A 25,298-nucleotide genomic window follows, 5' to 3' on the forward strand; every position below is an offset into this window, starting at 1 on the left:
ACTGATCAATGGTGGCTCAAAACTGAGTGAGAAGAAAAAGAGAGAGAAAACTCCAGGCCAGAACTGATAGCCTCAAGTCATCCTGGATGCAGCTGTTGTTATTATTTCTAGCTTGTGTTGATATTGCTATACATGCACAGAAGTTTGAGCTTTTCTAGACAATCCACAAAGTAGAGCAGGATGAGAGGAGAGTTTGAAGGATTCGCTTGGCCTCTCTCTGGGCTTGGAGCAGTGATTTCAAAATGTGGTCCCCAGACCAGCAACATCAGCGTCCCCTGGGAACTTGTTAGAAATGCAGATTCCTGGGACCCCATGCCAGACCTAGTAAATCAGAAACTCTGGGGATGCAGCCCAAGAATTTGTGGGGTTAAATTTTTCTTTTATGTTGTTGTAAAATGTATGTAACATAACATTTGCCATTTTAACCATTTTAAGTGTATAATTTGGTGTCATTCTTAATGTTGTGAAACCATCACCACTATCTGTTTCCAAAAGGTTTTCATCACCCCGAACAGAAACTTTATAATCATTAAGCAATAACTCCTCACTTGCCTCTCCCACCAGCCCCTGATACCCTTTAATCTACTTTCTATCTTTATGAATTTGCCTATTCTAGATACTTCAAACCAGAGGAATCATAACAATATGTGCCCTTTTATGTCTGGCTTCTTTTCAATCTGCATGATGTTTTCAGGGTTCACCCACGTTGTAGCACATATCAGTACTTCATTAATTTTTATGGCTGAATAATTTTTCGTTGTGTGCATATGCCACGTTTTGTTTATCCACCCATCTCTTGATGGACAGTTGGATTGTTTCTACCCTTTGGCTATTGTGAATAATGCTGCAATGAACATTGGTGTACACATATCTGGAATGCATGTTATAATAAGCCTTCCAGATGATTCTGATGTATACTCACATTGGAGAAACCATGGCCAAGAGTCCCAAAGTTGTCTTTATGCAGGAGTTCAAGACATTGAGTGGGGGCTGTGTGCCCTACTGAATCCCATGCTGTTTCTACTGAGGAGATCAATATTTTGAGTTTCTTAAGAGTTCCTTCTAATACTGACCTCAAAAGATAAATGCCTGTCCAGATTATAGATTCTCTTTGACTTTGCTTCAAGGGTGATTCCTGAAAATATTTCAGGAGGATGGCAGAAAAACATTTATTAAAAATGCATAACCATTAGGTTGTTGGTGACTGGAGTTTCACTCAGGTGTTTTATGTCACTCTTTAACTGCCTTGATATTAGCTATAACAATGAGCTACTCGACTCCTGTCTATGGAAATCAGGTCCTTTCCCCTGACAGTTATAGAGGTAGTAAGTAGGAAGAAAAGAGAGAAGAAAAAATGTGTTTGCTCTAAGTACACATGTACTTGGCTAATGTTTGATGACTATTATCTTAGGAATTTACAGGCCTCAATATTATTCTTAACTAATTAACCCCTTCCTTTTCAGAGAGGTTAAGTGACTTGCTTGTGGTTATGCAGCTAGAAAATGACAAAGTCAGGATTAGAATCCAGGTCTCAGTCCAAAAATGCTGAATAAATCAATTCATACTGGGTGCTGGTTGTTTAAAATATTACCTCTCCAGAGATATTTGGATTTTTAACAGAGGACTTGTAGATATGTAATATTTTAACCGAAAGAAAGAAATCTTTAAAGGTAGAATGTCATGCTTGAGGTCCTTCTAAAAACCATAAAATCACATCACGTCGGCTCCTGTAGGCTCAGCGGTACAGATCCCTGAAGGCAGGTTTAGAGGGTGTCATGTTTCACTTGGGGGTCACATACTGAGAGTGAAATGGAGGTGAGGTGAAGACACTCTGGGCTGTGATGCTATGGAAGTCACAATACCTTAAGAACAACGGAAGTGATTGAGGACGTACCTCCTTGGACAGAAAGACCAAGAGAACACATACCCGCCATTGCCAAGTATATGAAGGAAGGCTGTGTGGAAAAGGATGCAGCCATGCTGAGGGGATCTGAGGGAGATGGCCAGCCCCATGGGTAGGGGTGTAGGAAGGCAGATCTCTTCTCAGTATCAGGAAGAGTTTGCTAACAAGGGTAGGATGGGTACCCTTATGAAGTAGTGAGTTTCCCATTGGTGGAAGCATCACAGTTGAGTCAGATGACCAGCCAACCATATGGTAGCTGGGCTCTTTGCACTGCTTGGGAGGCTGGATGAAATGACTTTCTGGTGCCAGTTCAGCTCCTAAGCGTTATGACCTTGAACTTCCAAAAGTCGCTGAATTGTTACATGCTGAATGCAAAATCAACATCGAAAGGGAATTTGATATTAATCTATCATTTTCAGTGTTTAAAGCATGTTCCTCACTAAAAAAATCACTCAGCATCAATGATCGAAATTTCAGAAATATTTAGAGTTAATTACTCTTTGGGGATTTTGTCTCCTGTTTACAGATTCAGTGGGAGCATTAGTTTGACTATCTTCTGATAACTGTGTACTACTCTGAACTATTGGCATTTCCCCTTTAAGGCTGATAATTAGGAAACTCAAAATGGAACCACTCCATGGATAAGGCTTTGAGGAGCTAACAAATAGGAAAATCCAGCCGGAGTCTGAGGCACATGCAGGGACTGTTTTTGTTATCATTCTTTCTGTTGCATTTGGCTTACAGTAGTGAGGTCTGAAGATCTGGGTGGTTGGCACGGTCGTGGTCTTCAGATATCTAGAGGATGTCAACACCAAGTAAGGAAGGCATTTATTTAGCTCTAGACCATGGGTATAATTAGGGTAGGAGTCATGGAATGAAATTAAGCAAAGAAAGATTGAGACGCAATATTAGTGGGGTACTTCCAAGCAATAGATTTATAAAGCTTTTAGATGTTTTCTAGGGAATGCTATGCACTTGGAAATCAGAGGGACAGAGGCTGAGATAATGTAGAGGAAACCACGGCCTCTGGGGATCAGGCAAACAGAGTGCTTCACTTTCTCTGCTTTCCTCTGGCCTCACAACACAAAAAAGCCCAGTGGGCAATCCCCTTCTGTCCACCTGTAACAAGGGCTCGCTTCTCTTAAAACCAGGAACTATTCAAGGGATGGTGTGTTTCCACAGGAGAAATCTGCATGTGAGAATCAGAGGAGAGTCCTGGAGAGAATTGATGGGGGTGGGGGGGTGGGGGGGCAAGTGCCTGATTTCTTGCTTGCTTGTAGTCCTGAGTCTAGAGGGAAGGAAGAGGAGGTGAAATCTGTTCCTCTGATTGGTGGGAATGAATCTTGAAACTCTGGGTGAAAGGAGCCACCTGCTACAGGGAGAATTGAACACTGCTGGTTGAGGAAGATGGAAGCCTCAGCCAGCGCAGAACCCTCCATCAGCCTGGAGCTTTTCTTTTCCTCTGGAGCTTTTACCAAGCACACTGGGAACCGACTTGTCCTGTCCACAGTCTAGTAGGGATGGCTCTCGCAAGGCGGTCCCAGCTTCCATGGACCACCAGTCTGTTGTGGCCTTGCTGCCTTCCTGGACCAGCCCTGCTGGCCCCGTGCAGTGTCTGGAGGCTGCACAGGACCTAAGCTTTCTTCTGAGACTAATTAGGGACATTTGCCTTTAGGTATTTTGCATAAGCCATTCAATAGTACTGACAGGTAAAACAATGGAAAGATATACTGACATTTGGTAGCGATTTTATGTTTAATCTCCTGGGAGTGTCTGTACTTTCCTCTTCCTCTGTGGTCACAGAGGGGAGCAGCTGGGAGGGCTCTTCTTCTGTAATAAGGATAGCTCCCCTGTAATTTTCTACTTTGAATCCTGTATCTTTTTGTATTAAGTGAAACGCCATTTTACTCTTTAAAACAGTCCATGGCTGGTCTGTGCTGCTAGCTTTGTCTTAAAAGGGAATAAAATTCTCAAATTGAAACCAAATTGGAGACTATTCTATGGTGTGCTCTGCAAGGGGCCGAGCACAGACATGGGTCTGATGATTACCTTGACTGTAGAAACTGTGGGGTCCGTAATTTCCAGAGCAGTGGACATTTGCTGTGTTGGTTTTCCCATCCTTGGATTTCAATGGTCCTTGATCATCTTACCTGGCTTAGAATCCCAGTTCCATTGAGGCTGTCCACCAGTGCAGTCAGGCATTTGAGATGACTATCTCTTCCCTCTGGATGTTCTGTGTTTGAGCTGGCAGAGGATGGACAGGCAACAAAGCCCGAGTCAGAGACCCCCAGCAGCAGAGAAAGGGGCCCCCAGGGAGTCGCTGACAGGGATGATGAAATGGGAGGAGGGAAGGACGTGAGCCAAAGGCCCTGCAGCATTCACCTAGAAGGAGAGTGGCTGCTGGGCACTTGAGAGAAGCCCTATAGGAGGGGGACACTGTGTAGAGCAAGGTTAGCTGTTAATGAGGTTTTTATGTGTGCTCCTGTTTTTGAATTTTTATGCTGGAATTTCATCACAGTGTGGGGTAATAACCAAGGAAACCCTTACGTGCTTTCCATATCCATTTCCTAACTCCTCGTTCTGAAGACGGCAGGGTCCCTCCCCCCAAGAGATCTCAAGGGGCATCATAAAACTCTCAAAAGAAGATTAGTTTGGATACTGACTAGTTTAAAAACTCATTGTAATGATGAGGGAAGTGTGAGCGTGTTGAAAAACAGAAGAAGCCACCTACTAAAAGGCGGGATAATTATGGTGTAGAATTGAGCTAGTGTTGCGTTTACTATTACTATGCAGCAAAGATGTTTGAAGCTACGAACGCAGTTGTCTGTCTCAGTGTGACTCCCATGTACTGCGTGTCAAGCTGCAGGAAGTCCAGCTGATGTAAATAGATTAATATTTAAAAAGTAATACAGAAGAATGAGGTTCCAAACATGTAACGTTTAATTATTAAAAACTCATAATGGAATTCCAATCCAAGCTCCTGTCTCACGTCTCACTGGTGTTGAGCAAAAAGCTCAATTAGCTAGTGAACCTGCTCACTCCACGGCTTATTGGGACTGTCACAGGGCTAAGCCTGTGTTCTCCTGAAGTCTCTAACAATATGGATATGGAGGCTTAGGTAGCAGTATGCTTTCTCACTAGACACTTGTCACAACCTTTTTTAGTCCAGTGGATGAAATGACTATACATTGTTAAGAGGACTTAGAAAAGAATTGGAGTTGCTTCCAACTGGTAGGACTTGGAGAGTCAGGTTACCTGTTAGAAACTGTGGTATCAGAGCATCCATGCCACCATTAGGTTTATCAGACCATGAAGTATATGTTACAGGATGCAGGTGTCTGATTAGAAGCTTTTACTTAGGCCAGAGAGAGTTAATCACCCATTTTCCTTTGGAGACCATAGTTCTTCTGGCCCTTTGGGACACCTGTATCACTCACTCTTGATAAGGGTGATTTTGCCTGGGGGCCAATGGCAGAGAATGGCTGAAGGATGAGATAAAATGATCGATGTGACTCAGAGCAGAATAAATCCTCATAGACCAATTGAATTTATTTCAAAATCAGTGGGCCAGCAAGGTGGGCTGAAGTAGTATCTCTTAATTTTATATGTTGATGCAGCATGACAGATAAGACTGTCCTTTGTGTAAAAACATACAAATACTGATGTGCCACTTATTGTGTTTTAAGAGTTTGCCCCCTCGATTGTGGTGGCTTGTTCATGAGATGCTCATGAGTTCATCTGTAATGCAGAAAGCACTCGTGGGTGGAGCCTCAGGGTTTGGAAGGTCACATGCCGAGTAACAGTATTTATGACATGCTGCCGGGCTTGCGGGCTGTGTGGGGTAACTAGAGCTGAGAGGACAGAAATTGAGTTTGTAGTGACTGAAGAAGCTGAAACCACAGGGTGAAATGCAATAGCGTCTAGGCTTGGGTGAGCACTGGAAGCCAAGGAGAGGTGAGGGGGGCTGCAGGGCTGAGAAAAGTGCTACAAGGGACTGCATAACCTTGACTCCCGACAGGAAAGAACCTGCTAGCAGGCAGAAAGGCATGGGCATGGGAGTCAGCTTTAATGTCTCCTACAATTTGGTAAACAACTAACGGTTGCATGTGGAAACCTCACCACGAGCAAGACAGTGTGCTGGGCGGTGAAAGTTCCATAAGACCCAGACCCAGACACACCAAGGCTTTAATCGTAAGGCCTCACTTTCTGGGCTCTGTCTTATACGTAGCCAAACCATTGAAGTAGCATTTTCCAAAGTGTTTTTCTATAGGATTCTACTGGGGGGGGGGGGGCAGGGGGAAGAGTTCCATTTTTACTAACTTGAGGAAACTCTGTATTAATGAAGATAAACGACAATATGTATTAAGAATCTCCAAAAGGAGCATAGAGTATGCCACATTTCCCCAACTCGCTGGGCATTCGAATCCTTTTTCAGGAGCAGGACATTGATGGGACTAGAGTTTTTCAGAATACTCTACAGGCAGTAGACAGTTGGGGTAAGAATGGTCCATGAGAAGGGGGCAGTTGCAACGGGCTTAGGAACAGGCAAGGACCCTGATGTGACAGTCACATTTCCTTTCTGTGGTGACCCTCAGAAATAGTGCTGGTGTAAAGAGGCATATGTAAGAGGCGTGGCCCGCTGTCCACTTCTTGCTTCCCTGGGCTGAGGCTGCCCCGGGCAGCCCACAGCCATAGCAGGGTCCACAGTAGTGATGTGCTGCAAAGAGCTGCTTAATCACAGGGAGGAAGTATCATGGGATCACACAAGGGCTTTTAAGTCATTACCCCTGCCTAGACTTTCCTCATCTTTTAATAGAAAGTGATATTTGACAGAGTTGTAGTAAAGATTAAATCTGAGAAAATACATAAAGCTGGGTTAGATTATTGGTCTTCCTAAAATTATAGAGCCTTGCTGTAAAGAAGCCCAGGAAATAAGGTAAACAGTAGTGGCCACTGCTGCTTACCCTCATGTAGTGGGGGCAATTGTCCTAGCAGCAATGATGGTCCCCCACTACAAATAAGTGGGCAGCTGGCTCGTCTTATTCCCCCCCTGGGTGCAAGCATTATTGCTTCCTGCTTTAAGGACTTGCAACGCCCTGCCATGCGACTTCTTCTCCTGCCACTTTGTGACTTCTGCCACCCCTTGTTTCTGCTTACTGCCTGTCTTCGGTGCTCCTCTGGCTTTATTCCCACAGCACTATCCCCACCACTACTTAGCGTCTTGGAGTTCTCTTAATTCCCAGCTTCCCAAAGAAGAAAATCTAATGGGTTTGTTGAACTACTTTGTCCCTGTTAAGCAGAGCCAGACCGAGGTCTTGAGGTGTCCTTGGGGCTGTCAGCTGTAGCCAGGGAAGCAGCTGGACCATGGCCATAGAAGGCAGTTGGCATCCAGTGGGTTCCATTCTGATACAAAGCTAGTTAATACACAGTTCTTTTCCTCCTCCTCTTTCTTTCCTTACCTATTCTCCCCCACTTCTGCACATGTTAGTCTGTATCACATGTGTGCCTTGATGTAGCAAAATATACCCAGTAATGCCTTTCATTTCACTCTGAGATACAAAATACTAGAAGAGAGGCTTGACCTCACATATTTAGATTACCCCCAAATATGTCTTTCTTTTGTGTCTTATCAGATCAGAGGCCCATCACACAGGCTGTTTGGATTAGGTAGCTCTGTCATACTCATTTCTCCTCTCCCAGGAGCTGAAAGTCCAGTTGTATAATGAGTCAAATGGAAGTATTCCTCCCCGTTTCATTTCCCTCTTCAGAGTAGACCAAAGAATGAAATAGTTATATACGGATTATGAGATGGGGGCTTTTACCCAAACATTGCCAATTGACATATAATTGTTCCTAGTCTTAATTTACTTATCTCCAAAATAAAGCATATTATCTGGCTGCTTGTCTCTTTACAGACTTCTTGTGAGTGGTATTGTGAGAGAGTCTATTGAGCCAATAGAATTTACTGGGAAAAAGGAATTAAAAATAACAGATGTGTTTAAATATATATAAATACATATCTTTGTCCCAGGCTATCTTGCTTCCTACCATTTAGCACCTCAGATGTTAAACCTGGATGGGAAGACTGGGTTCGGCTAACCTAGGATTTGCTTATGAGAATGGGGTTTGTAGGAGGGATGGTCAGTGGAGAATCTAGCTTTAGCGGAGTTTTGGCTTTCAACCAGGTGGTTGGCAAGATAGGATGGCTAAATTCATGGAACAAAGATGGAAGAGAACCAGGTAGAACAGCAGTCCACAAACATCCAGGAAGCCTTTCAGAGACAAAGGAACCTACATCCAGATCCAAAATCAGAAGCAGTCCAACACATGCCTCTTAGATACTTAGGAAACTGCCACCAAGTGGGTGTTCTCACAGGTTTTAATTAACTAAAAAGACTGGACAACCTGATTTATTTTTTTCCCCAAGTTTGTAAACCCAGCATCCTAGGCCTTTTGAATTTGCAGCATTGTGCACCAGATGCCATAAATGTCACATTTGTGTGTGACTAAGCATAAGGGATTCCATTGGTAACTCTGGCCCAGGCGACTGGTGCTGGCCTGAAGCTGAGCCTAGGGCTAAAACATCCATAGTGAGCTTAAGACCACAACCTGGCCCTCAAACCTCCTCATTATTGCAATTATGTTGCTGTCAAACACTCCACAAGCCATTGGAAACACAGTGGAGAATTTGGGGGTCAAGTGTTTTGTTGATTTCGGTTTCTGGGTTTTATTTTTGTGGTGTGCTTTTTAACTTTGAAGTACACATCACAGGAAAATTCATAGAAGTGGATTTTCTCTTTGCTTTTTTTTTTATAACTGAGATTTAATAGAAGAATAACAGAAAAATAAGAGTAGAGTGTAGGTAGACCAGTTGGCTCTGTTTTGTTTTACATGTTAAATGTTATTCTTGTACATTTATAATAATAAATTAAACCATTTATATTTATATGACACTTTATATTTTTTCAGAGTGTTCCCATTTGCACTATTTGTTTTGATCCTCACGGCAGAACTTGAAGGTAGACATAGGGCCCAAGGGCACAGAAGTATGACCCAAAGGTATAGGGTGGGCAGGACATGCGTCTTTTGATTTCCTAGCTCACCACTTTCTTCACCAAACCATGCTACTTCCCAAGTGAAGAGTAAAAGCCTGGGGCATTGATTGAAGATTGGGAAGAACATTTTCAGAGATTTAAGGTTCTTATCAAGAAAAACTTAAATTCCGAGGTGGACAACAGAGGCAAAAACTATCCGATAAAGCTGTAAAAACAGACACAATAAAGGCAGCGGTTATGACACAGGAAGAGATAGGATAGTGAAGAAGGGACCAGTCCTATTCAAGAGTAAACGAAATCACGAGCAGGAACAAATAAATGGCTTCTGGCATATCTCTACCAAGGCATAGAGTGGGAAGGACCAAGTTACCCTGGATTGTGGCACAAAAAGATAAAAATAATCTCAGAGATACCACTGAGATTTGGACGGTGTTTGTTTTGTTTTGGGTTGGTTAGGTTTGCCTAGACTAGAGCTAACATGGAAAACTAAAATATAAACAACATATCCTCCCCCCTAGTATCTGATAGGTAGGTAGGAAAATTTCAGGAAAATATAACCTTGTATGGCAATCCATACACTTCAGAGGAAATCTAAGATGGGAATTTTAGGAAAATAAAAAGAAACATCAAAAGAATTATCTTGGGGTATTGAGTATGAAATCTGTAGCAGACATTAAAAACAGATTAATTAGCAAAGAAGCAAAAACTGGGACAGCTTACCTAGATATCTGCTAAGAGAGTCATTCTCTCAAAAACAGAATAATTAATTTTTCTTCCCATGCCTTGTTGATAGTTCTGAGAAGGTAGAGAAAGAGTAAAGAGTGAACATCTTACTTTGACCACCATTTTGATTAATTTGAAGGAGAGCTGTTTAGAATGTGGATGGAGAGGCAAAGTAAACCAACTATCTTGGAGTGTACGGTGGAGAGGGAGAGAATGCTGGATGTGACCATCCATGTTCCGTAGAATTTAGAAAAGCAGATTTTATTTAAGTTTTAAGGAAAGGTGGAGTTAGTCCCACAGTCAGATACTCAGTGTAGTATTAGGGGTGGAAGAGCAACATGAGGGGAGGGGTTTGGGAAATTCTAAAAAAGAATTCTGTGTCAGGAAGGCTAGGGTGCATGAAGAGTTCCATAGAGAACTGCCCAAGATAATAAAGGAAGCTCTTAGGGCTCTGCTCAGCTACCATAAAGAAGGCTATGAATCCCACATTCTAGGTAAAGAGATAGGCAGAAAGCACCTGCTATGCTAAACAAATTTAGATCTCCCAGCCTCTATGAGGGAATTTGTAGATAATTTCATATCTACCTTTGTATACTCTTCACTTTATCATGATAAACAGGAGATGTTTTAAAAAGACAGAGAAGGAAAAAATGTTCACCAAAGTTTCAAAATTGGGAAAGCATTTCTGATTTCTGAAACTCTAGACCCAGTAGGCTTGGTCGCTTACCCTCAAAAGTCCTTGACTATATCATTAAACAAATGATTGATGAGCACTTAGGAGAAAAAGGTTTTGGTTGACCAGAAACTCAGAATGAAGCAAGCCGTGTGGCAGTGTGGAAGAGAATGGGTTTGAAGTTCTGGAGATGGATCCTGGCTCCACTCTTTGGAGACTGTGAGAGCTTAGAGAAACCCCATCATCTCTTTGAACCTTTGTTTTCTCATTTTCAAGTAAAATGGGGAAAACCCAGCAGCTTCTTTACAAGTTTGTTGTCAGAATTAAAAGAGATAAGTGAAAGTTTCCAGTTTGGTAATAACAGTTATTCAATAAATGTTTGTTTTTGAAAGGCAAAGAACTTCCAGCAGGACATGACTGTTAAAAAAGGACATGCAATTCTTGGGTGGTATTAGTGGAGGTATAGTGTTCTGTAAGAGGGAGAAGAGAGTTCCCTGGGTTCTGTGCCAGTCAGGTGCACTCCAATCTGGGCTCTATCTACTCCTTAAGAGGGATGTTACTAAGGTGAAGTATATAAAAGGACAGGAGGGCTCTGGGAATGTGTCCCCTGGAGAAAGGGCACAGGAACTGAAGATGTAAACAACAATCTGGGGAAAATATAATGGCTCTTTTTAAGTATTTGAAAGGCTGGGATTAAGAAGGGGAGTTGGCCTAGACACATGAAACGATGCTAAGCATCCCTCCTCATCAGGGAAATACAAATCAAAACCACACTGAGATACCACCTCACGCCAGTCAGAGTGGCTAAAATGAGCAAATCAGAGAACTCTAGATGCTGGCGAGGATGTGGAGAAACGGGCACCCTCCTGCACTGTTGGTGGGAATGTAAACTGGTACAGCCCCTCTGGAAAACAGTGTGGAGGTTCCTCAGGAAACTAACAATAGAACTCCCTTATGACCCAGCAATAGCACTGCTAGGAATTTACCCAAGGGATACAGAAATGCTGAGGCATAGGAGCACATGTACCCCAATGTTCATAGCAGCACTCTCCACAATAGCTAAAACATGGAAAGAGCCTAAGTGTCCATCAACAGATGAATGGATCAAGAAGATGTGGTTTATCTATACCATGGAATACTACATGGCAATGAGAAACAATGAAATCTGGCCATGTGTAGCAACATGGATGGACCTTGAGGGTGTTATGCTGAGCGAAATAAGTCAGGCAGAGAAGGACAAATACCATATGTTTGCACGTATAGGAGGATTAGGAGGAACTTGACGGAGGAACAAGGGGGAGAAGAAGGGCGGAAATGGTGGGGGAAAGGGAGAGAGGCAAACCATGAGAGACTCTTGAATGCTGACAAAAACTGAGGACTGATGGATGTGGGGGGGAGGGGGGGATGGGCATGAAGGAGGGCACTTTGGGGATGAGCACTGAGTGTTATGTAGAAACTAATTTGACAATAAACTATTTGTAAAAAAAAAAAAAAAGAAACTAGAAAAAAAAATAAAATACAATCTTAAGTAATATTGTATGCCAACTACACTTTAATTAAAATTTCTTTGAAATGCAAAAAAAAAAAAAAAAAAAAAGAAGGGGAGTTGGCCTGCTTTAGGAGATCCTGGTGGACAGTATTGCTACCACTGGGTGGAAGTGACAGGGACATAAAGTGGTTAAGCTTTCTGATAGTCAAAACTGTCCAACAATAGACTAGACTGCCTTAAAATAGGCTACACAGGGACTCTGCACTTATACTGCAGTCGTCTTTAGCAAGCCACCAGAAAATCAGCACAAAGGAGAAAGATCATTATGATATAAATCACTCTTTGGCTGTGTAGATGGATCTGGTTGGTTTTCCCTGTCTCAGGAAGTCTGAGTCCCACCTGGAAGACTGTCTCTGTATGTGTAGAGTGGAACCCAAGCTTCCTGAGGGAGTTAGGTTGAGTGGACTCTGAAACTCTGGAATTTCAAAATGAAATTATTATCAAACATTAGTCAACCATCTAAATCCTGTAGTTTTAAAGGAAAATGCAAGCATCCTTGAGATAGTGGCGGCAGTACTGTCTTTGAAGCCAGACAGATCCAAGTTAGAGTCTGGATCTGCCATCTATTATCTGCACAGATAATCTCTGGCAAGCTATTTAATCTACCTAAACCCAGTTATCTATATGATAAGGGACTTTTGGAGATTAAGTGAGATAACCCATGTAACAGGCTTAACATGGCTACTAGTGCTTAAATAATCCTAGCTATTGCCACTAGTATACTATTATGACATCAAATTATGGCACCTGCTTCCAATGGGCACTATAATAGAAGTTATAATTTTTGATGGGGTATCCTGGAGAGATCGGAGGACTGATCGAAGGTGGATATCAGGGTCTTAAATGGGTGCAATCCTGAGCATCCACAGGTAGGAGCTGGTTCAGTTTGTAACCCAGGGAGCTGAGAAATGTGCAAGAGACTGTTAAAAACAAATTGAATGAAGCATTGCAAGGAAAGCCCTTAGCCAGGTGTCTGACAGGTTACAAGCAACCAGTATATGATTGGTAAGTGAACGAGAGGTCATTAGAAGCAGCTACGAACCTTCGAGAAGCAACCAGAGAGTGGGCTGGTTCTTTCTTCCTAACTTGTCTCTTGGGGAGTGCTGTCGCTATTGATAATTTCATTTTCACAGCTGAGCATCCGAGGCTCAGAGGGATTAGGTGCCTGGCCCCACCAGGAGCTGGAGGCTGGAGGAATGGACTGACTGGTCTCTGAGATTCTTTTCAGGGCTAAATTTCATTGCTCTGAGATCTCTTGGGCTACTTCTGTGCTCTCACAGGGCCAAATAACTGGAAAACAGAGAGGCAGACATTTGGCACCAGGTAGACCAGATTTTCCAATGTTTGAATTTTTAGTTTCCATCCGGATGACTTGTGTTAGGAAGATGTAAGTTGCATTTAACCAGTGTAAATGAAGCAGCGAGTTTTGTGATGAGATGCTAATGCTCTTAGGCAACCTCATACGTCAGACTGAAGGGAAAAATCACCTTCTTCTGAATCGTGTGTTTGGCTGTGAGGAAGAACGCAGTCGCTGAATACAGTCCAGGATTCCATCTCTTGCTTTGGGTGTAGAAACAGACTTGGGTCAGTAATGAGCCATTTGTCAATGCTCATTGAGATCCTAAAAACCAAGCCCCATCTCTTCTCTGCTTGACAGAGCTCATGGCACATCTGCCCTGGTGACCTGGGCCAAGACTTCTGAAATCCAGCTTAAAACGTGTAAGAAGAACTTGAGTCATGGTATAAAGTTCCTACAGAGCCGTTTTCTAATGAGATTTTCAATTCTAACAAAGATGTTCGTTGGCCTCTCCTTGAGTTCCAGATCCTATTAGAGAAAAGAGAGGGGAGAGGGGAGAGAGAGACCAAACTACAAAGCAAACAACAACAACAACAAAAAAAAACTGAACAAGACCCATAAACAAAAAGAATTATACAGCAAACATCATCATGTTGAAATCTAAACCTGCAGAAAGTTTATTTTGAAAATGAACTTCTCCATGAATTTGCTTAAAAAAAAATAGCCCTTGCTGGTTCTAAATCCCTTCCCTGATTTCTGGATGTCTTTACAAGTCTATGGCTAGGTTATCCTTTTCTTTTCCTTCACACTCTGATCGAATTTTGCAAGGAAAGTTGGAAGGGTGGGTTTGGTCCCCAAATCAGGCTTTGGTGCACCCCTCCTCAACATCAGGGCTTGGCCTCATATCTATTCTCCATGCAGGGCTTGGGTCATCCTGTCTGAAAGGCCTGCGATACTGTGGCTTCTGGCCCTTCCATGCAATGAGTCAAGCAAATCGCTCATCAGCTCTGTTTTTTAATAAAACATGAATAGCACATTTTATGGCTTCCACTATTCAAACAGCAGTTGAGCCAAAGAGGAATTATTCCTTTTAATGGTTTGAACACTCATTTCCAAGCAGCCATGCTGCTTTGTCAAGCTTTTGCCTGAATGAGAGAATGACTGGCCTTGGAAAAAAAGAGGGCTTGGCAGGAGTTGACTAGGGTCTTCTCAGGATGGTGGGCAGCTGGGACGTGCATAGAACTGTCTCTCGGTTTCCTGTCATTGCAGACAACTCCTCTGTTATCCTGAGACAGTCTCCTAGGAAGCAGGGATGGGGGGCTGTGAGGTGCAGCATGCATTTGCCCAGAGAGAAACGTACTCCATTCTATCTCAGAGACATGCAGGCTCATAGGAAAGCTGTGGATGCAAATTTCCCATTCCCTACTAAGACTGTCATAGAAACATCCTCCTTGGGGCACCTGGGTGGCTCAGTCGGTTAAGCATCTGACTTTGGCTCAGGTTATGATCTCACGGTTCGTGGCTCAGAGCCTGGAGCCTGTCTTCAGATTCTATATCCTCCTCTTTCTCTGACCCTCCCCTGCTCACACTGTCTCTATCTCTCTCTCAGAAATAAATAAAACATTTTAAAAAATTAAAATAAAAAAGAAACATCCTCCCATTAAGTTACAATGAACTTAAACATATGTGATGTTCCTGGGACATCAGCAACCATGAGGGAGGTGGGCTAGGGACTGAAAAAATGCACTGTGTGGCAAGCTTAGTGATCTGCCTGACACACAAGTATTGCTTGTTACTACTATTAGCTCCATTTCACAGAGAAAAAAACTGAAGCTGAGATTTTCATCAAATGTAGTGCTAGTAAATAATAGAACCCAGACTCAAACCCATATCTTCTTATTCCAAATCCCATGTGATTTCCATAGCATCCTTTGCTGCACTGAATTAGGGTCCTGATGGAGGCAGTGTCTAACCCCAGAAAACAGTTGATGCTGGGACCATTGGAGCACAGGGTCAGACTGAAAGCACGTTTCCAGGTGAGGTCAGTTTGAGACCCTCAATCCATGCTGTGAGGGGACTACAGGTAAGGCAGCAGACCCCCAACCCTTTAAAAACACTGATTGCCCCCACCCATGCCTATCTATCCTCCTTAGCATCTCTTTTGGTTAAGATGATTATTTTTTTGAGCTAATCTGGACCGCAAGATCAGTGCCACATTTAACAGGCCAAGACCGAGAGAATCTGCCTCTTAGGGCAGGCTACAATTTTAAGGAACTGTAACTTCTGAGCAGTTAACCTGGGGGCTATATATGTGGAAAGTCAGGCACACATGAAGATTTTGTTTTGTTTTTCAAATTGTTGATGCCATTCAAGGGATTGCTAATATCTTTTTATTGTTCCTTTACTGCAAATGTCTTTGCCCAGATAAGAAAGATTTCAGCAAAAAGGGTTTCTTAATTAAATATTGCCTCATGCCAGATTACTGCTCAGAAAGCAGCAGTGGGCTCCATTAAAGGATGAACTGCACTCCCACAGTCGACAGCTGATTAATGTGTTAATTAGGAACCCTGACCCCCTCCCCAGTCACCCAAATCTTCTCTTAAGACCGGCAGAATGTATATATTATGCCCATGTGGGTAACCTCATGGCATACTTTGGCTTTGACTTTGGACGTTTATATAAAAATAAAGGCTCAGTTGCCAACATGAATAGCTTTCTTTCTTTCCAGGGGAAATACAAGATGGAAAGAGTTATAGGAACCAGAAGTCCTGCCTTTCAGTTTTCTTATATCAAGAGCAAGTGATATTTCTGCTGAGGCAGTGTCTTTTGAGTAGTTTAGTGGTGTAGGTTGCCACACATTTATTTCACAGGAAAGGAGTGAATCCATCAGGCCACTGAGCTTATAAGTACTACCCTGGCAGTCAGCCACCAAAATATAAATACTCTAAATGGACTAAAGGAAATGTTCATTCTGTTGTTTAGAATTGGACACATCCCAGGAAGGTAAATTTAATCTTTTTGAGGACCGCTGTTATAGGGTTGAATGGAATACGCGTTTGTTTATCTCCTTTGTGATCTTTTTGTCTTCCTGGTGATACATTATGTATTTGTGATACGAAGCATTTCAGCTGTCTTGCTCAATGGCATTGCATTAGCTGATTGTTCAGTCCCCAGATTGCCATCGTTAAACAGCTTCAGCTTCAGCTCTGTCCAATCTGGGACCTGTTAGGAAGAGAAGTGGAACCAAAGAGGCCAGATTCCAACAGAAACAAAGCCGGGGTGGAATTAGGGGGAAATCATTCCAGAGCCCAGTGAGTTGAGCTCGGTACTTCTTAATCTTTATCTTTTAAAATATCTGGAGGAATTTTGGTACTTCTTGGCATAATAAGGAAAAACTAATGCCTCAAAAATTAAAAAAAAAAAATTAAAGCCGCCTGTGGAAAAAGAAAGGAAGAATATCCCATAACACACGATTCAGAAAACCATAGTTTATGAAACACATGCCGTGTATTTCACGGATATGCAAATGTTATTTTATTAAAGAGAGAGATCTACAGTATATATTTTCACCTAACTATCACATTTTAAGTAATCAGCTTAGGCTCCTATGATGAAATCTTTAATTACCAGAAGTGTGTCATTAGTTAGATGTAGAGTGAATGATGGCTCTGCATTTTATTGCCTCACATGATATAGCCATTTGTGCCATAAATTCATTGACCCCATCTTAAATGATGTGTCCTGTAAGACAGACTTGATTCATTATTTCTTAAGTGACAAGTTTTTACTCTAATAATTTTTTGCTTCATCAGAAAGATTGCTTTTCTGTATTTTTAAGTCAGTGTTCTGAATTGAAATATAAGGAGGCAAGGATACACACACACACACACACACACACACACACACACACACATTCACACTCGCATTACCCAAAACGAGACAGTCGTATACCGTCACACCATTACCTAAACACTTTACGGTGTTGCAGAAAATGGAGTAGTAAACATTAGACTTTAGCTTTAACTGGAAAGTTTCATGCAGTAGAATTTTGCTTTCAACTTTGATGTCTGAAATTCTTTTTATGTGGAAATAGATAAAATGTGGTGGAGAATTCTCACTTGATAATTGGGATAGATCTACAATCATTCCTTATTCATTAATGAATTATTAAAAGTGAAGGAAATGAAGGAAGGGAGAACATTTAAGTTATATTTAGATTATTTTTTTGCCTCCACTTGAAAATATTTATTAAGCTTGAGGAAACAGAGGAATCCTCTACAGGCAAATAATTCAATATGGCAATTTAAAACCCAATTAAGGATTTCAGAAAACTCTTTCCCCTTATGGTTAAAAAGTAAGATCCAAAAGAAATATGCCAGAAAACTTGGCATATTATTTTAATTGGTTTAATTCATTGATAATATTTTTCAGTGCATGATTAAAGAAGCTATGTTTAATCCTTTACTTCAAGCTTATACATTTACCTCTTGGGCCTAATATTGAAACAGAATCAAGTGGCTTTATTTCATACAGAAACGTAAATATATTAACTTTAATGAAATGATCAAGTTTTTAAAATAATAGCTTACTTGCCTCAAGTAAGTATTTTACCTTTATCTAGATAAGAATTTTGAGAATCTGGTGAATCTCATGTGTTTCTTTCATCAGACGCAATTCTTCACTTACCTGTAAACTAGACATCTCAACTATGATTTAAAAAAGAAAATTCCTGTAACTCTAGAGAAAACTGAAAACACTGCAGTGAAACATAGAAGTATTTTAACACTGAAATTATTTTTCTTGCAACAAGTATTTTGAGAGGGTAATTTGATATGAGACTACACAAAAAACTGACAAAATACTAGTAAGTATCTAGTATTCAGTCTCACACCTTCCAGTATATTACCTGCAAATATAAGTGGGAAAAAAAGTGAGAAGGAAAGAGTGGATTTACACATACAGACCCGTATCTGCCACAAGTGTGTACACCCACAATCACATGCAAGCATGCCACCACTGTTTACAGTCAAGGAAAGCTGAGAGTTAAATGAGATGAGTAATCAAATGCCCAGCATATGTTGTTTTTGCATTGTTGATGTGACCAATCATTATTAAAAGTTATCATCTTTTAATGCTATCAGCTTACCATAGTTAAAAAAAAAAAAAAAAACAGGCACCACCAACAACAGAACAGACACCCTCCTCAACAAAAACAAGGTTCCATTTACAGCAACATTGGAACCAATGTTTTATAGAGGAGAGCCTTGAATTCAATGAACTCACCATTGCACTGCATTTCGAGTTCTCTCTCTGCTGCTGTATGGATTGAGTGCTAAGGAAATGATGAGAGAGAGAGAGAAAGAGAGAGAAGAAAAAGAAAAGAAAAAATTGCGTGTGTAATTTTCAGTCAAAAAGTAAGGCACTGAAGAACTACTGAAAATTTTGACATCTGTTTATCTGTTTATAGCTATGGCAAGATTACTCATATTAATTCTTGTTTAAAATGCCATATGAAGGAAAGACATTTGTGCAAACAAGAGTCATATTTGAATTGTAGATCATGTCTTCACCATCTGTGAGAGCTGATGGTGTTGCAAAATTAATGTGTTAATGAAATCACAATAATTTCTCCAAAGTAATGGGTTCTGAAGCCGAGAATGACTATTTTTTGAACTTTGATGTCTAGTTATTTCCAATTGGGAAAAGCTCTCAGCCTTTAATTAGTTCTGCAGCCCAACTTTAAAATAAATTTGGTGATATCTTGCTTTTGCCAGGAGTCGATTTGAAGGGGGGTGGGGGTGGGGGAAGAAGCCATAACAACTTTTGGAAAACGTTCTCTGGTGTTTGAAAAGTTGTTAAATAAGACTGCCTGCCAAGAAATGTCACCAAAAATTCTGACTACTGAGAGAGAGTGGGCAAACAGCTCAAAAAATAATTCTAGCTTGCTGCAACATCACAGGTTGGGAATAGCTAAACCTCACACAGACTTCACGACTAATTCCAAGTTTCCCTTTGGAAGCCAGACATAATGATGTTCAGCGCTTTGTGTTATCGGTTAACACAGCACAACCTTTCCAACTGCATTATTGAACACAGTCAATAGTGTAAAGTGACTTTGCGTGAGGAGAATTTTATGGGGCTCTATTTCAAAGGCCGCTTGAACTCCCTGGAGAATCCTTCTCTCCACAACTAGTTACATTTACATTTACCACGAGCCTCCTTGACAAGTGCAAGTATGTGAGCAGGTGTATGGATACCTTTTTGTCAGATCCACCTTTAAGCTGAGCTTAAAGGACACAACACAGTTTTGCGGTGTTGTTGTGATTGTTTTTAATAGAAAATGGTGATAATTGCTATTCTGAAGAGCTCCTATTTAAAGAGCAATTCTGCCTTCCAAGGAGAAATCATTTCACAAACATTTAAGAATTTCACCTTTCAGAAAGAAACACTTCAGCCTGTTCAAAAAAAATTGTGATAAAGTTTGAAAGAACCTTTATGTGAAACATGAAACACTCTCTACCAGAGGAAATTGCTTATCTTTTTTTTTTTTCTTTTTATTCCCGTGTTGTAGGTATGTGACTGGTGTAAGCACATAAGACACACAAAAGAATACCTGGATTTTGGGGACGGGGAAAGAAGGCTTCAGTTCTGCAGTGCAAAATGTCTCAATCAATACAAAATGGACATTTTCTACAAAGAGACACAGGCCAATCTTCCAGCTGGGCTGTGCAGCACATTACACCCTCCCATGGAAAATAAAGCAGAAGGCACGGGGGTGCAGCTGCTCACTCCAGACTCTTGGAATATCCCTCTAACAGATGCTCGGAGGAAGGCCCCCTCCCCGGTGGCTGCAGCTGGCCAAAGCCAGGGCCCTGGCCCATCGTCGTCCACCACCGTTTCTCCATCTGACACTGCCAACTGCTCTGTCACTAAAATCCCCACGCCAGTGCCCAAGTCCATGCCCATCAGCGAGACTCCAAACATCCCTCCGGTCTCGGTCCAGCCACCTGCTAGCATCGGGCCTCCTCTCGGTGTCCCGCCTCGCAGCCCTCCCATGGTGATGACCAACCGCGGCCCGGTGCCGCTGCCCATCTTCATGGAACAGCAGATCATGCAGCAGATCCGCCCGCCGTTCATTCGCGGGCCGCCGCATCATGCCTCCAACCCCAATAGCCCCCTGTCCAACCCCATGCTCCCCGGCATCGGGCCCCCGCCCGGCGGCCCCAGGAACCTGGGCCCCACGTCCAGTCCCATGCACCGGCCCATGCTGTCGCCCCACATCCATCCCCCAAGCACCCCGACCATGCCTGGGAACCCTCCAGGCCTGCTGCCCCCGCCGCCCCCGGGCGCGCCCTTGCCCAGTCTCCCATTTCCGCCGGTGAGCATGATGCCAAATGGCCCGATGCCCGTGCCCCAGATGATGAATTTCGGGCTGCCGTCGCTCGCCCCGCTGGTGCCGCCCCCCACCTTGCTCGTGCCATACCCCGTGATCGTGCCCCTGCCCGTGCCCATCCCCATCCCTATTCCCATCCCTCACGTCAATGATTCCAAGCCCCCCAACGGATTCTCCAGCAACGGGGAGAACTTCATTCCGAGCGCCCCTGGCGACTCCTCAGCGGCGGGCGGCAAGCCCGGTGGACACTCCCTGTCCCCGAGGGACTCCAAGCAGGGCTCGTCCAAGTCTGCGGACTCGCCGCCCGGCTGCTCCGGCCAAGCCCTGAGCCTGGCGCCCGCGCCCGCGGAGCACGGCCGGAGCGAGGTGGTGGACCTGACGCGGCGCGCCGGCAGCCCCCCGGGCGCGGGCGGCCAGCTCGGCTTCCCCGGCGTGCTGCAGGGCCCGCAGGACGGCGTCATCGACCTGACCGTGGGCCACCGGGCCCGGCTGCACAACGTGATCCACCGCGCGCTGCACGCGCACGTCAAGGCGGAGCGCGAGCCGGGCGCCGCGGAGCGCAGGACCTGCGGCGGCTGCAGGGACGGCCACTGCAGCCCGCCCGCCGCCGGCGACCCGGGCCCGGGCGCCCCCGCGGGCCCCGAGGCCGCCGCGGCCTGCAACGTCATCGTGAACGGCACGCGCAGCGCCGCCGAGGGCGCCAAGAGCGCGGAGCCGCCACCGGAGCAGCCCCCGCCGCCGCCGCCGCCCGCGCCCCCAAAGAAGCTGCTGTCGCCCGAGGAGCCGGCGGTGAGCGAGCTGGAGTCGGTCAAGGAGAACAACTGTGCTTCCAACTGTCACCTGGACGGGGAGGCGGCCAAAAAGCTGATGGGGGAGGAGGCCCTGGCGGGGGGCGACAAGTCAGACCCGAACCTTAATAACCCCGCGGACGAGGACCACGCGTATGCTCTGCGGATGCTGCCCAAGACGGGCTGCGTGATCCAGCCTGTGCCAAAACCCGCGGAGAAGACTGCCATGGCGCCGTGCATCATCTCCTCGCCCATGCTCAGCGCCGGGCCGGAGGACCTGGAGCCTCCGCTCAAAAGGAGGTGCCTCCGAATTAGAAATCAGAATAAGTAAAAGGTTTGTATGTCCACCGGAGCTCTCCTCCGCACGAGCCGATGCACCTCTCCCAGGGCAGAGGCGTGAGAGAGTTGTATTGATGATCATACTTTTACTGTACATGCTTTACAGCACACCTAATATGGTCACACACTGTCATCATTTTTTAGATCCAATATCATTCCCACTTTACAGCTGAGGAAACTGAATCACAGCATGTAGATGCTATGCCCAAAGTCACTTATTTAATGGTGAAACCCAGTCTTGAATTTGACTTGAAACTACTATCTACTTAACTAAACTTTTATTCTTATGCTCATCTCTGTAGTTCACCCTGTTGAGGAAGAGGGGAATGTGGGGAGGAAGGAGAGATTACTTGGAACTCTTAAATGTTTAGTCATGAGGTTACAGAGCTGTGGTAAAAGGTGAGCTGGGCCACTTCCTGTGGCTGGGTGGTCTTATTGACAGAATGTCTCAACCCACCAAATTTTCTCAAAAACCATGGATTGCATCTGCAAGATGAGACTAAAAACTAACCTTCTTCCCTTCTTATGACAACTGAACTGAGGCCACTAAGCCCCATTTGCCTGGCAGAGTGCTGGGGCAATGGCCCATAGCTCCTGTTCAGGGAATCTTTCCTTCACGTTGTCATCAACCAGCATTCCCTAGGGCCGGCCTCCAGCATTGTTGACCAGCGTGGCATTCTCTCCTTGCTTGGGCTCAGTGGCTCAGCCGGTGGGCTGCTCACCTCTGTGGACGGTGGGAGGCTTTGACAGGAGAAAGGGCCACGCAGCTGATGTGGCTGAAAGTACATCTATCTGACCTCATGGAGGGAATCGTGCTTAATGCCAAACGAACTATCGATAAGGGGTCCAGAATTTCAGTAAGGGGGAAAGGAACTAGCATGTGTAGCACACCCACTAGACCAGATGTGGCCTCTTTGATCTTCCCACCACCTGGCAGAACAGGCATCATCTGTACTTTACGAAGAAGGGACGTAAAACATAGAGACGTTGTCCAAGTAAGAGATAACAAGTTGGGGAACTCAGGCCTGCTATCCCAGAGGGCAGCAAATGGACTAATGTTCAGTTGAGGTTTATCAACTGTTTGTGGAGAGAAAAGAAGAGAAATGAACATGTATTGAGCACCTAACTGGTATACAGCTCCTTCCAGGAGCCAGGAAGACACAAAGGTGAACATGATATAATATCTTTCCCCAAGACACTTACAGTCTGGTGAGGATATAAACCCAGGGAAGGGGGAAGCCTGGGTAGAGGTGGACCTTATAGGAAGAGCAGTTGCTCATGGTTGTTATGTGCAGGCCCTCTTCTAAGTGTTTTTCAGTCGTATTTATTTGGATCTGGATCTATATGATAATTATTATTGTCTTCCTTTTCCTGATGAGGAAACTGAGACATAAAAATTAAGTAACTTCCCCAAGAAGACCAAGTTAGTAAGCAGTCGAGATTCAAATCCAGGCTGTCTGACCCCAGAGCTCCATTTTCTTTAAACCACTGTAAAAGAGTAGGCGAATTAGTCCCTTTATTACCCTACTTGATAATAATTCCTTTTTTTAAAAGTTTATTTATTTTGAGAAAGTGTGTGTGTACACGTGAGAATATGAGTGGGGGAAGAGCAAAGAGAGAGAGGGAGAGAGAGAATCCCAAGCAGGCTCCACAATGTCAGCACGGAGCTCAATGCAGGGCTTGAACTCATGAACCAAACCATGATGTCATGACCTGAGCCAAAGTCAAGAGTCTGATGCTTAAATGACTGAGCCACCCAGGTGCCCCGGTGAAGTTCTTTTATTCACTTTAGTTGTCTTGGGGAAAATTCCTAGGCAAAAACCAAGTGTACCTACCAACTTCTTTAAGTGTTGATACAGTGTTCAATTCTTTTTTTTTTTTTTTTTTTTTTAGGACAGTGTTCAATTCTTGTTCTTACAGCAGCAACCAGCAAACCTAGGATACCAGCCTATTACTCCACAGTGGGAAATCGAAATGTGGACCAGAACACTAGATGTGGCTTGCCCAGACCATTGTCTCTAAGTTGGCATATTTACATGGGCACCCTACGTGACAGCCAGAGGTTTGTTTGTAAAGCATAGAGCCAGAGCTAGGGGGGCTTGCTAGGTGGTGCAAGAAGGGTTTCTCAGTCATCATAGTTTGAGGTTTCCTTTTTCACTGATGGCTTTGCCAGCAGGAGTAGAATAGTAAGGATCAGTTCATCATCCTTTCTACAAGTTTTTATATCTACAAGTCCTGCTATCCAAAGACAGATGGGCTCAGCCTTCTTCATAGTCACCTCAACTGAAAATGCTCCTGATTTCTCCAACAGAGAAGTAATGGCCTTCAGAAAGCCAGAAAGCATGGGGAATTGTAATTTTAAATATATTCTAGTATCACTCATTCAAATGACATTAAAAGAGGAATAGAAGTGTGAGCACATTTTACTACCATTCCTGGAGTGAGAAGTGGCCAGGTCAAGAATAGTGCCACAGGTCCATGAGTAGCATGGGACCAGAAGAACATAAAAGCATGAAATATATGATAGCTATTTGGATGCTATATGCTTCTGAATAAAGAATCAGGCTGGGGTCTTGTATGTGGACCAGAGTCGTTACAAAATATTAACCTGGCTTCAGCCAATTTCAGAAGATGCAGTGACAAAATTGCCGATAGCCCCTAGAGATTAGAGAGGTCTTTTAATGGTGGGTCCCCCAAGAAATTACAGCTTTTCTCTAAAGTCAGAGACACTCAGGCTTTGCCAGCTACAGCAGGGTGACAAGGCAGGTGATTTAAGATGGGGGAAGAACTGCCTCTCCCTCACTAAATCATATTTCCTCTTGCCCTCTGGAGTTGCGTGTCTCCTCCCAGTACGGTCTCAAGCTGCCGTAATTCACTCACATCCTCTGACCCTTCCTGATTTTCTGTGCACATGTGGTGCTGTTTTTCTTCTATGCCTTCAGAAACCCAGGCCATTCATATGGTTGTGGAAATTGGAAATGCATCTGTTAAATAAAGGGCGGCATGGCTTTTGTGCCCTGACAGTGAACACTGTTGGTGACGAGTTAAAGCCAAAGTGGAAAGCATTAAACGGGACTGAGATATGGTGGATGAGGTGCGGCTGAGTGATTTCTCCATATGCTTGTTGGTGACTCATATATTATTTCTTTTGGAAAGTCTGTGGGTAACTTGTCAGTGTTCTTTATACTTTTCACTGTGCCTGCCATTCTCATACTCTATTACCGGTTGGCTTATTTGTTTATCATCCTAAGCATATTTGAAGCGGACTGTATCTTGAAATCAATAATCCAGGCGTCTACAGTTTTGTTTTTGTTTTTGTTTTTTTCAAAGAGCCAGCATATTTGCTAGTTCTTGGCAAATAATGGGTTTGGTGTTTTTCAGGTTTTTGGTTTTTTTCCATTTTGAAGTGATCCTGTTCCTAGCTGCTTGACTTCATGCATTCTTCTTTGTTGATATGATTAACAACTTATTTCATTGGGTAGATATTGTCTTAGATGCAGAACTAATTAAGTTTTGGTCGGAGATTTTGAAAGGCTGTGATCTCATTTTAATCTTCAGCTTTCAAGACTCCAAATGCC

At 43.6% G+C, this 25,298-nt stretch overlaps 1 protein-coding gene across 4 annotated transcripts in view; it reads left to right on the top strand.

The window, feature by feature from the left end:
• LOC120235208 (sine oculis binding protein homolog) overlaps positions 1 to 25,298 on the top strand; it is a 165,045-nt gene that overhangs the window by 124,076 nt on the left and 15,671 nt on the right. For 3 of the 4 annotated variants that reach the window (XM_039237402.1, XM_039237401.1, XM_039237399.1), the window contains one exon: positions 19,772 to 21,715. In XM_039237402.1, the coding sequence (XP_039093333.1) occupies positions 19,772 to 21,712 (1,941 nt within the window). In that variant the 3' untranslated portion in view covers positions 21,713 to 21,715. Of the gene's footprint in view, positions 1 to 19,771; positions 21,716 to 23,613; positions 24,297 to 25,298 lie in introns of those variants that run through there. The other variant, XM_039237400.1, reaches the window with a different exon arrangement.

This window comes from Hyaena hyaena, unplaced genomic scaffold, assembly GCF_003009895.1.
Source record: "Hyaena hyaena isolate Hyena2069 unplaced genomic scaffold, ASM300989v1 scaffold_123, whole genome shotgun sequence".
NCBI lineage: Eukaryota > Metazoa > Chordata > Mammalia > Carnivora > Hyaenidae > Hyaena > Hyaena hyaena.